Source organism: Ictidomys tridecemlineatus, chromosome 5 (assembly GCF_052094955.1).
Source record: "Ictidomys tridecemlineatus isolate mIctTri1 chromosome 5, mIctTri1.hap1, whole genome shotgun sequence".
Lineage (NCBI taxonomy): Eukaryota > Metazoa > Chordata > Mammalia > Rodentia > Sciuridae > Ictidomys > Ictidomys tridecemlineatus.
The window spans coordinates 118940790-118954008 of record NC_135481.1 but is presented as its reverse complement, the minus strand read 5'-3'; the positions used below and the strand labels follow the sequence as shown (position 1 = coordinate 118954008).

General features: G+C 50.9%; 1 protein-coding gene across 8 annotated transcripts in view; it reads right to left on the bottom strand.

Moving 5' to 3' along the window:
* Positions 1-10846: 10846 nt before the first annotated feature.
* The window catches only part of Eml1 (EMAP like 1), a 161879-nt gene continuing 159506 nt past the window's right edge, over positions 10847-13219 (bottom strand). For all 8 annotated transcript variants that reach the window (XM_078050837.1, XM_005333907.5, XM_078050840.1 and 5 more), the window contains 2 exons: positions 12888-13018; positions 10847-12335 (listed from right to left, as the gene is read on the bottom strand). In XM_078050837.1, the coding sequence (XP_077906963.1) occupies positions 12210-12335; positions 12888-13018 (257 nt within the window). In that variant the 3' untranslated portion in view covers positions 10847-12209. The remainder of the gene's footprint in view (positions 12336-12887; positions 13019-13219) is intronic.

Here is a 13219-nt window from a genome sequence, read left to right as displayed (position 1 = left end):
GAGGGAGCCTTAGGTACCCGCCTGTAGAGGGCAACTTCTTAGTGTCACCGTAAGGAGGATGTGGAGGTGGAGAGCTCTCCCTCTTGCATACTCTCTGACTATAATGCCCTCACAAGGCCATGCTGTTTGGACTTTTAGCCTCCAAAACTTCTAAATAATCCTTTTTTCTTTAAATATTACCCAACCTCAAGTATTTTGTTACAGCAACAGAGGACAGATTAATATAGGTCATCTGATTAGCAATCTTAATTCCCCTTTGCCATACAACCTACATCATGAGGCTGGGCATTTTGTGATGGGTGAGGGGGATATTTTGCATGTAAGTAATATGATTTTCCTGCCTACCTGCTGTAAAGAGTTTCTTTGTTGTTATCCTTGAAGTTCAGAAATTTTACTAGAGTGTAATGAAATCTTAAATGATGGTACAAAATGTGATATGAATTCACTTTAAAGTGTGGAAATACTCTTTTAGATAATTTTTGCTTAAAGTACTCACAGGGATCCATAGTGAAATAATGTAAAAGGATATTATTTCAGCTTTCATTTCAATAAATTTGAGTGGCTACACAAGATGAATGATTTTTACTAAAAATCAAATAGAAATGTTAAATTGGACAGAATCCTAAAACTAAACTGGTGGTGGGGCACCTGGATGGTAAAGCATTGAGAGAATACCAGCCACGTCCGGACCTCCGTGGAGCAGGTGAGAATCCACCTGACACGGGGAGAGAGGCCTGTGTGTCCTGGGGTGGGCTCTTGCCTTCCACTGGATCTAGCTTTCCTCCGGAGGTGGATTCAGGGGCAGCTAGAGGTGGCCAGGATCAGGGAGAAGTTGAGCATGGGGTGACTTTCTGGTATCTGTCCCCTCTGACCGCTTTGGCCAGCGTGCTCACATTCTTGGTCACATCATGAGTGAATTTTCCTGTAATTTTCTCTGGAGAAGGTTTTGCTGCTTATATGAACCAGGGCTCTTCAGAGAAGCGTGATATATATAGACAGATAGGAAGAGGCTTGTTGTAAGGGATTAGCACATGTGACTGTGGAGGCTGAGAAGCCTGTCGGCAGCGGCTGGTGACATCCCAGTGCAGACCCTGGGGGCCTGGGAACCAGGGGAGCTGAAGGCAGAAGGCCCAACCTGAGTCCAGAGGCCAGAGAACCAGGAGCCTCCATGTCCAAGGGCAGGAGAAGACATGTCCCAGCTCGGCAGAGAGAAGATCCACCCTTCCTCTCCCTGTCACCCTGTTCCGACACTGTGCCTGCTGGGGAGGCCCACGGTGGGAGGCCTGCTGCGGAGGCCCACCTGTCCAGTTGCTAATCTCTTCTGGAAACACCCTGTTTCACCAGCTATCTGGGCGTCCCTTAGCCAGTCTAGCCGACACCCAGAGCTAGCCGTCACAGAGTAAACCAAGTCCCAAAGCCTAATGATCCCGAGTCCCCAGCCACCTCTGGCTCTGGCCTTTATGTAACTCTGCTGCCAGGACTTCTGGTTTCACCTTCATGACTTTCTGGGTTCTTAGAGAGGATGTTTGTAATTTAGTCCTCGAATGGAGATTGTGTGTGTGTGTGTGTGTGTGTGTGTGTGTGGGCATGTGTGTGTGTGCGCTTGTGTTGTCCTTCTTTTAAACACCGCTACTTAATTTGGAACTTAATTTAAACTTGTTTTTCCTGCATGACCCAGAACCGCCCTGTGGCTCGGGGGCTGGTGAAGCCCGGGAGGCTGGCAGACACCGGCGCCTGGCTTTCTCTTTAAGAACCATGAGGTTTACAGCCTTTAAGTAAAAATAGCTTGGTGCAGCTTCCGCCAGGAAGGCTCTTAAAAGGGAAGAGAGGAATCATCTGCTAAAAAAGAAAAAAAAGCCTAGCACGTTGCTGCCATGATTTTGGAATTCATTTTTGCAAAACCCATCAGGAGACCCTGAGATGTTCTTGTCCTCTCAGACAGTCTTTCCGCCTCTGGGCCTCTGGCCTGAGGCACAAATTGAACCAAAGGCAAGGCTCAGTGGACAGCACTGTCCGCTGCAGCCTCCTTGGTGGCTGTGATGAGACTCTGGAAGCAGGAGAGGATCCTTGGGGTTGGGGCAATGAATGGCACGACTTCCAGGCCCCCTGCCACTCACAGGTGTGTTTGTTGGTGTATTTGGCAATCACTTTCGGACATACCTGTCATCCCGGGCCAAGAGCTGGAGCAGGAGGAGGGAGAAGGTGCAGAGCTTGCAGACATGGGCTCCAGGCAGCTGCACCAACACTTTGAGGTGACAGTGGGAGTAACAGCAGCAGTGGGGACAGAGGAGAGACCTGAACCCAGACTTGACACTCAGGAAGGCTTCCTGGAGGAAATGGCTTTCGAGCTGTTATAAAGGTTATGGTGGATGAGCAGGAACAAGAGGAAGAGTGGTAGGCAGAGAGCGGATACCACCTGGGTGGCCAAGAGAGGATGCCCTGTGGAGGGACAGGGAGCTCTGAGGAGGAAACAGAAAGAGACGCAGCTAGAGAAGGACCCAGAGCCGACTGAACAGGCCTGAGTACGAGGTGAAAGAGCTTTTTCCTATGAGCCACTAAGGCATTTAAGCACGAGTTTAAGCAGGACTGTGATGTGGTTGGATTGGTAGTTTGGACAGCTCCCCCAGGACCCCTGGAGGGGGACAGGCCAGCACGATGGTGGCCGGCCAAGACAGAGGCAGAGGAGCACCCATGGGGAATGGAGAGGTGCATGGACACGTGCCATGGCTCCTGTGGGGCAGACCCTCCCGTCTTGGAGAGGCAGAGCCGGGCAGTGGTCGGCTTAGAATCCCAACTTCTTTGCTGTGTGACTCATAGCAAATTCACTAAAATTTGTGTAAAAAGCAGATGATAACAAGAATGAGCACATCGGAGGAGTCTGTGTCTACATCCTTCCAACAGTGGCTGGCACAGGGGAAGCGCTCTCTAAATGATGCCTTCAGAGTGGTCACTATTATTGGCCGCTTGCTGATATGGGCAGTGGGACAAAAAAGAAGGCTGGGAGGGACATCTACATTCCTGGCTTGGTCATTTGGGGGAATGGAGAACAGGGACCTGGGGAGAAGTGGATTAATTAATTTTGGGCTAGAGACTGAAGCACTGATGGAGTGAGCTGATGGATGTGTGCTGGGGACTGCTGAGCACACAGGTTTGAAGCCAAGAGACAGGATGAGCCAAAAATGTTGACCTGTGCTTTGTCAGGGTTGAAGAAGTGACTGAGACCCTAGGAGGTGATGGGGTAGCCCTGGGAGAAGGAGGGAGAAAAAAATGGCAGCTCAGGACAGAGCCCTGCAGATAAGGGATGAACCTGGAAGGTTTTCTTTTTAATGGGTAAGATTTGAGCCTGTTTAAATGTTAATGGAAGAAGTCTTTAGACAGCACGTCTTGGAGAAATTGTCCTTGATGGCTTTTATTATTTTTTTCTCATTATTATCACCATCACTGCTATCTCTACCATCACCATCGCCACCATAACCACCATCACCACCATCACCATCATCACTATCACCACCATCACCACCATCACCATGACCATCATCATCATCACCACCATCATCACCATCACCATCATCACCACCATCACCACTATACATTCATCATCACCACCACCACTATCACCATCACCACCATCATCACCACCATCACCATCACCATCACCATCACCATCATCACCATCATCACCATCATCATGACCATCATCACCACCATCACAATGACCATCACCACCATCATCACAATCATCATCACCACCATTTCTATCATCACCACCATCACCATCAAGGTACAACATCAATCATGGCATCACATTATGTAGTGGGTACAAGTTACTTACAACAAAATTATACTGACATGGGAAAATGCCTATGTTTTAGAACATGATACATGCAATAGATCGACCATAGAAACACAACACAAAATCAACTCATAAATAAAAAATACAGAAAGGGGATGCAGTGAGGAGTAATAGTGCTATTTCAGAATGGTAGAAATACACCTGGGGAGGGGGGCTGGGGATGTACTCAAATGGTAGTGTGCTCACCTGGCATGCTTGAGCTACTGGGTTCGATCCTCAGCACCACATAAAAATAAAATAAAGATATCGTGTCCACCTAAAAAAAAAAATAAAAAATAAATTTAAAAAAAAGGAAGAAAGAAATACACCTGAGATTGTTTTTTAATTTGCTACAGAGAGTATGTATTAGTTTTGTCATGAAAAAATACAATAAGCTTTATTTATTTTTAAAAATTATTTTTAGTTGTAGATGAACACGATAGCTTAGTTTTATTGACTTATTATTATGTGGTGCTGAGGATCCAACCCAGGGCCTCACATGTGTGAAGCAAGCGCTTTATTTCGGAGCCACAACCCCAGGCCAATACACTTTATTTTATAAAAAAGAAGCAAACTGGGGCAGCTGGGGCTACCCCTGGAAAGGACACACCGACCTTGGGCAAATCCTTGTTTTCTGAGATCTTTGTTTCTGGGCCTCAGAGCTGAGCAAAGCCACACCTCCCCAGGCTGCCCTCAGCCCCGGCTGGCAGTGGTGGGCAGGAGAGAAATGCTGTGAGGACAGCCAGGCCAGGGCCTCCACGCCCCGGGGGCACGCCCCGAGAGCTGCCACTCGGGCCTCCGCTCCTCCACGGCACTGTCTGCTCAAGGCTGCCTTCCCCGAGTGCCTGGGCCTCCATGGCCTGTCAGTGCCGGCCCCTGCCTCCGGCTGGCACACTCTGCTTGGCCTCTTGGTGGCCATTCGCATCACAGATCCAGGACAGCACGAACTTGTGGAAGGGATGGAGGTGGAGGGTGGATGGACAGGCAGCTGCTCTGGACTCAGGATGCCCATTAACATATTTAATCAGTGCCTCCAACCAGGGTCCTGGGACACTGTGGACTGGTGCTCCACAGGACAGACTTCGGGGCAGACTCCCCCAAGACCACCCCTCAGTTTCAGGGCTGCTCTGCCATTCTTCAAGTTACCCAAACAAGCAGCCCAGGGAGGTGGAGATGACGCTGGCTGTCCTCGGGCTGTCCTGAGAGCCCTGCTTTCAGATGACGTCTGAGCCCTGGAGCCACCTCAGCCTGGCAAGGAATGGGAGCAGGACTGACCTCGCCAGAATCAGAGAAAGGCCTTTCCTGTGGTCAGAGTTTCTGATGGCTCTCTCTCTCTCTCTCTCTCTCTCTCTCTCTTTCTCTCTTTCTTTCTTCTCATCTGTTACACACGACAGCAGAAAGCTCTTTGATTCTTCGTACACAAATGGAGCGGAAGTTTTCACTTCCCTGTTTGTACATGGAGTAGAGTCACACCATTCGTGCTGTCACACATGTGTCTAATGAAGTCTGTCTCATTCCACTATCTTTCCTGCCCCCATGTCCCCTCCCTTCTTCCCTTTGCCCCATCCAAAGTTCCTCCACTCATCCCATCCCCCCCTTATGGATTAGCGTCCACTTATCTGACAGCACTTTCTGGTCAGCGGATGACTTGTCCGGCCTGGCAACAGCTCAGTGAGTGCAGGGCTGCCTCAGGTAGGAGGCATGGCGCCTGTCAATGCAGACCATGACCAGATGCTGTCTGTGTGACTGTTGTTGTGTGTGCGTCCGGGCGAGATAAACCACACCAGGCAGAGGAACACCGTGGCCCACCAGTCGTGGGGTGGCTGGGCAGCTGCTGGGCTTTGGCAATCTCAGACCACCCTCCTTTCAGGAGCCAGGCTCAGAGGGGGAACCAAAAAGGCAGAGAAGCCCATGTGGTCAAAAGAATCTCAAAGGTGTCACAGAGTATGTGACATCAGCCTCACCGTGACAGGGAGACTGGAAGTTTCCTAGTGAAGGTGTGGTAAGGAGGGGAGTGGGCCCCGAATGTTACAAACTGCAATTTAAAAAAAAAAAAATTTTAGTTATAGATGGACACATACTGTTGTAGGGACAAACGAGGCAAGGCACCGAAGACAGCAGGAAACAGTTTTGTTTGGCTGCAGCCAGGTTCAGGGGGCACAGCTTTTGCTGTAATCAATTAATCCCCTGAACCCCGACTTCAGGGAGTTTCAGAGTTTTACACTCAGCATGTAAGGGGGGGGGTTCAGAAGTTCACAGTCTGCAGCAGTTCACATAAAAGCAGCTTTTTCTCTCACTGTTCTGGGCAAGTTAACCCTTCAAGGACCACACCTGAGAAGGGGGGAGCTTCTTCTCCCCTTTCTTTCCTCCCCTGCCAGCTCTTACCATGGAGCCCAGTTGGTAACTTCTCTTAAAAATGTACACATCTCTGTGAAGCCCAGCTCAAGGCCAGAGGCTTTGTTTGTACATTTCTTCAAACTACTATACTGGATACGTTTGTGAAAAACTAGTAAGGGGGTGTCCAGCACCTGGAGTGCTGGTATCTTCTCAGCCAGTGGCCAAATAAACAGGGTGACACGAAAATAGGAAGTCTGTCTACATTGGACTCTTTTGCTGACAGTCCCAAAATCAGCCATGGTGAAGAGGGCTTTTCTGTGGAGAAAGGGGGTGGCCACTTCAATACCTTTATTTATTTATTTTTATGTGGTGCTGAGGATCGAACCCAGGGCCTCCTGCGTGCTAGGCAAGCACTCTACCACTGAGCCACAATCCAGCTCTACAAACCACAGTGTTTAACCACGTTCTCACCCAGTGTCACCCATCCTGTGCCTCCAATTGTCACAGCAACCCCCATAAAGGAGTAAGAAGAGAGGTTTGGGTCCTTCTCGTCCAGGGGCGGAGACACTGCCACGGTACCCCAAGGGGCTCCAGGTACCCAGTTTTACACATCGGTGGGGAAGACGGCTGCAGAGGAGCCCACGGCACTGTGAGCACTGGCCGGGTCCCTGGGTGCCGTTTCCCATGAGGCTTCGGGTCAGCCTTCTCCCATACCATTTACCCAGATGGTGGATGGGGACAGCCATACCTGGCCAGGACTCAGTGCCTGGGGAGCCAAAGTGTCCAAGCTCTTATTGGGGACGTGCCTTTTCATTACAGCAGCTGCCCAAGCTCTGCCGGGACGCGGGCCCTCTAGTCTCTGTGTGTCCCGCTCCATTTGTGTACACAGGGTGCGGGACACTTCCTAACCTTATTTGGAACCCCATAAGTAACTCCTCAAGGGTGCTCTCTAGACACCTGCCTGAGAATGCTGGCGAGGAGGTGGCTTGTGACATCTGGGACTTATCCTTCACTCTGCTGTGGATCAGTGGAGTGACCTGGGCCAGGGCCTTCGTCTCACTCACCCTCTGCCTCTTCATTGTCAAGAAAGGGACTGGTCTTGTGTCGTAGATGATATGCAGGATGATTCCAAGGGTGGAAGGTGGGGCGATGGCCTCGCCCACACTGGTCCCTGGCAGGAGGAAGCTGGCAGCACTGGTGCAGGCCTAGAAGAGCGGTGGTCCCGCTGTGAGGCAGAGGATCTCTGGCACAGATGCACAAGGAGACTGTAAAGAGTTCCCACAGCAGCACCATTTGTGCAGCTGGATGTTGAACTGATGTTTAGCGGAGGATCCAAGGCCCAGTAGCTGTGGAACCACGAAGGCACTGCCAACCAGGGCAGAGGACACGAGGGAGGTGCCCCAGGAGCCTCTTAGACGCCTTCATCCATGCGAAGGGCATAAAGGGTCAGGAATTAGAAATTTTAAAAGTATTTTTAAGGATTTTTTTGGGGGGAGGGGAATCGATTGTTGATTCCTTCCTTTCCTCTTAGGAGGGAGGAGTGGCGGTGGGGCGGGGGTTTCCTCTCCTCCCAGGCCACCTGGAGTGATTGACGTGGGCCCTCTGGGATGTTTGGATCAGTGGCTGAAAAGTTCAAAGGCCAGAGGGTGGCTTTCAGCCAGACACCCAGAAAGACAAAAGGAATGGCCTCCAACTGGGTTGGGCTGTGGGAGGCACAAACGTTCCCCCACCCGAGATGTGAGCCCCACCAAGAGGACCAAGTGCATCACCTAGGATTCTGCCCAACAGGGCCACCTGGAGGGGCGATGGGACCCCCATGAGAGGAGGATGCATGGAGACCGGCTTCCTTGTGCTTGGGGGCCATGGAAGGAGAAAATAGCTACTTGAGCAGAACATCTTTCCCTGGGTCCAGGGGACGATAGGTGAGGGACCATCAGCACTGCTCTGTCCTCCAGAAACCTCGGAAGCTCTTCTGAGAAGAGTCAGGGGGAACACATGCCCCTCAGAAGGGAGACCATCGTAGTCAGATAAGAGTCTCCCTTCCTCCGCCTCCACACCCCAGCCCCACAGAGGGCAGAACCAGGTTGGGCCAGTTGCAGGTAGGGAAGGGCCGTGCTCTGCTTTTCTGCCACCAGGTGGTGCACAAGTAGCCAGCAGCGGGACTTGTCACTTAGGGAAGGCAAGTGGCAAGTCTTAAGTCAAACCCAAGTTTAAAATTTTAATAATTACCTATACATTGTTCATCTTAGGGATGCTAAGGCACCTAATTTTATTTTAAGCCTAAATAGCCAAATTTGTTCTTCACTGATCCATATTGGAAGCTTGGACAAAAATCTGTGTTCAGGAGCCCCTCCATCTGCACCCCCCTCAGGCTTATTGGATGCAGAGCTGCACACAGGACCAAGGACAGTCAGCAGAAGATGAAGATGCACTCTACCGCCTACTGCCAATTCCTTGGTGTGAGCTTGAGCTTATGCCCATTTTTTTTTTTTTTTTTGGTACTGGGGATTAAACTCAGGGACACGCGACCATATCCCCAGCCCCATTTTGTATTTTATTTTAGAGTCAGGGTTTCACTGAGTTGCTTAGTACCTAGCTTTTGCTGAGGCTGGCTTTGAACTCACAATCCTCCTGCCTCAGCCTCCTGAGTGGCTGGGATTTACAGGCGTGTGCCACGGCGCCCGGCTTTGTGCCTGTTTTTGCTAAAACATGTGGAAGAGAGATGCTGGACCACTGAGGTTGCCCCAGAGGGCACTGGGATTCCTGAAGGGAAGTCTCCCTCCTTCAAAAGGGTACAATTTCTGAGACACTCCTGTGAGTCTGCCGGCTGAGGGAGGGAGGATCCAGGCTGGGGACCCAGCGAGGGGAGGTCCCTAGGTCACCTAAGGCAGCACAGGGACCCTGGGCAGGAGAGACTGGAGGAAGTCTGGGTTTCAGGAGGACAGCTTGGGCATCCAGCTCTGGGATGGCAGGGCAGGGGTGCTGTGGGCAGCCAGCAGGAGGACTGGGGTCAGGGTTGGAGAAGCAGGCTCTGGAGAAGGTTCAGATGTGAGCTGCACCTGCAGGCTTTAGCCCCTGTGCTGAACTTCCCCCGCAGGCAGGCCATGTGGTGTATCTCACTGTGTGTGGCTCGTGTCCAGGTGGTGCCTGGCACTGAGATGTGGGCGGGTTTAACAAACCTAGGCACTGACGCCACCGAGACTTCTGTCAGCCGTGATGACGTCATGGAGGTCCATGAAGGTCCTCATCAGAGCAGCAGACAAGTATTCACAGGTGAAATGACACAGGGCTGGAATTTTCTTTTAAAATGCTCCAGCAGGTGATGAGAATTTCTAAGTGCCCAGGATCTTTGAAGTTGGGTAATTCTCTCTCCCCTTTTGGGGTGTTTGAAATTCTCTGTAGAGTTAAAAGAATGGAGGGAGAGAACCTGCTGGAAGGCTGGGCCTAGTCAAAGTACAGGCTTCTCAGCTGGCTTTGCCTGGCAAATGCCTCCCAGACAGAGGCCAGAAGGTCACATGGCACTTCTGTGAGTTCTGCCTGTGAGCTGGAGTGACGGCAGCCTGCTCCCAATCACAGAAGGACGAGCTGAAGGATGGAATCTGACCTTTCAGTGAACCCAGACAGCCCCTACCCAAGGCAGCCTCCTCCTACCCCACTGCTGGGGTGCACCACACAGTGGAAATCACAGATGTTAAAATCTGTAAGTGCAGCCAAGGCGGTGACTCACGCCTGTAACCTCGGCTACTTGGGAGGCTGCAGCAGGAGGATCTCAAGTTCAAAGTCATTCTGGGCACCTTAGTGAGAGCCCTGTCTCAAAACCAAAAGGGTTGGGGGTGTAGCTCAGTGGGAGAGCACTTGCCTAGTGTGCATGAGGCCCTGGGTTCAACCCCCAGGGCTGGGAGAAAGAATCCCTTAGGGTCTTTTTTCACTTGGGAATGTTCTTAGGCTAACGAACTTACTTATTGTATCTACAATTAAACGGCACTCTTTACTTTCCTGTCTCACATGTGGCAGGGAAGCCAGGCTAAGAGCTAATAGGGCCACAGGCTCCTGAGAGCAAGACGACTTGGCCACACAGGCCAGCAGCTGCCCCTTTCCTGGAGCCTCTTGCTTGCTCCAGAAGAATCCCAAAGGCTCTAGGCCTTGCTTGCCTGAGGGGTGGTTAAGCGGTGGGAAGCAGTCATGGCTCACCATGAGCCGGAGAGCAACCACCATCTGCAAGGTTCCTAGCGCATCATCCAGCCACAGTGCTATTTAATAATTGCCTATATTACTAGATGTAAAACGACTATAGCTATCTTCATAATTAATAAAACAGCATATAAATCTATACACAAAATCCTATATGTATATATGCCACATTTTGAGTTTCAAGTCCATAATGGATCTCTTTCCCATCCTTATAGCTCATTATTCCTTCAATTATCCATTTAGGACTAATTGCTTTTCACCAGTGTTTGCATAACAAAGGGAACTAACAATGGGCTTGTGATCAAGCCACATCTCCAGAGCCATCTCATTTGATGAATGCTTCCCCTCCATAAGAAAAAACAGTTCTGTCTGCAAACAACCCAGGTGAAGACAACAATCTGTATGTGAAACAGAATATAGTATGAATCGCATCTAATTTTAAATATTTTAATGTATATACTTTCAAGAATATAGGTCAATAAGAAATCCACTTTTCAAGTTTTATTTCATTATAGAATATATTTGATAAGGATAATACAAACAGTCATCTTTAATACATGTTGCTTACAGGTGCCTGCACTGCCATGGCAGGCTGGAGATGTCACGAAGACTATTTCCAAATGTCACACCTAATCAGCCACTGAAAACATCCAGTGCCGTGGCATTCAGATGACGCCATTCACTCACTTGCCTAGAATGAGTAAAAATCTTAATATTTGTTCTTAAGTTGGTTTATTACTCTTCTATTTAAAAATCCAAGATATATTCCCCAATGTAAACAATGAATTTCAATCTGTCCCACAATGGATAAGGCCTTCTTGACAGATTGACACCACCTGCGTCTTACTCATCAGGACACGGTCTTACTCCATACTGTTGGGAGCCAGCCACGCACAAAAGACAGAAGAAGCTGCCTTCGTGCCTGGAGCCTTCTGAGACGTCTCCCCTCGGGTTGACGGGACACGGAGGAGATTCCTCCTGGGCTTGGTCTACTTGGTCGTAAAATACACATGTACAATGTCCGTAAGCATAAAGCAGTGGAACTAGCCGTGAGGGTCTGTCATGAGCTGCTAGCATCCTACAAGCACAACACCATATCATGCCAGTTAACACACAGGGGAAGGCGGCCGAGCGTCTTGCTGCTGATCAGGGTACGTGAGTGGGAGCGGGAGCAGAGAGGCTGTGGTTCACAGAGGTGCTCAGAGGCCGACTGCGAGTGGCCAGGACGACAGTCTAAGTCGCATACTCTTGCGCCCGTGTGCCCTGCTGCGACAGTTGGTCTGAAGCACAGGCGCCCATAGAGGAAACTAGCCCCTATCACCAGCCTCCCCACGGGGGACCAGAACAACATCTTAGAAAACGTAACCAAAGAAAGTCTCATATCTGCATTTCCCAATCCATCTGTGCAAAATCAGTGTTCACTCTTCTCAAGGACCATTTGGTGAATGGCGGTCCAATTCAGTACCTCGTCATCACTGACACTGGACTTAGCAAGCTAGATGGTGGAACAGTGAAGACTATGTACAATATTTTAAAAGGCATTCTGTGACCATTTTTGAAAAGTTCATAGAAAAGTGACACCAGTTTCTTCTGTTGATGCCACGGTCACGTAGACCTTGGGACCTTTTCTATATGCCATATGCACAGTTTTATATACTATACAAGAAAAGCGGAAAGGGGACCGCTCTCTGGCAGGGCGCTCGCGGACTCCCTAAGCTAAGGTAACCGGTAGAGGGATAGTTTTCCTGAGGTTGTAAGAATTTTTAGACAAAACAGAAATCACAGTGACCAAGTGGAACGCGAATCTGTGTCTCCTGGGCGCGATCTGCTCCCACGGTTCCCGCAGGGCCTACATGACTCGCCACTGCATGATGCTGGTGTCCTTCCCGCCCGTGGAGATGAGGTGGCTGTCTTCACAGAGGAAGTTGACGTTGGTGACGTGGCTGCTGTGTCCGCCGTATATGTGGCTTGGAGCCTGGAAACGATGACACAGAGAAAAAAGCTTACTGTAAAGCAGGAGTGGAATCAGAAAGTACCAGAATTCTAGGTTCAGTCCTGGACCCCATCATGCTCTTCCTCAAGCAGAAGCTCTCATCCGTGCACCTGCTGGGGTGCCGGACACAGGAGGGACACAGACACAAACTCCATGCAGTCCTTGTGGTCTGGTGGGGACGAGCCGAGTGACGCCCTAGGCCCAGGTACCTCAAGTATCAGAAGGTGGTGCCAGGCAGGGGTCCACCCAGAAGCAGGATTGACTGGCTGCTGGGGCAGCAGGGAGGGTCTCCTTGCTGCAGGAGAAGGGGGGGGGCTCCCGGCATGGGGTGGGCTCAGCGGGGCTGGGACAGAGGGAGCGTGGGTGGGAGAGGGAGGAGGTGCAGAAGCTGCACAGGTGACCGTGGACCTGCAGGGCTCTGCGGCCCTGCGGTTTTTCCAGTGGGGAGCTGCGCAGGTGCTCAGAGCTGACGTGAGCAGTGTCACATCTACATGGTGGCCGCGAGGGAGGAGACTAGCGAGGGCACCTCCTCACCCTAAACTGAGAGCAGGGGTAGGAGAAGAGGTGCACTTTGCCAAAGTCGTCGCCTGTTGACAGCAGTTTTTTCTCATGGGCCCGACAGACGGCGTTGATGTCGGTTCCATCCGAGCCTTCTGGCCACACTCCTGAAACAGACCACAGACAGCACTGAGACACCAGAGAGGCAGGGGGCACAGGAGCAGGCCCCGGGTGTCACCACTGCAGAGCTGCCTCGAGGCGCTGCTTCAGAGGCAGGGGCTCGGCCTGAGCGGGGCCTTTCCTCGGGTTTCAGGTTCACCCACTCGGGCTGGTCTCAGGAAGCCCTTCCACACAGCCCTGCGGTGCTG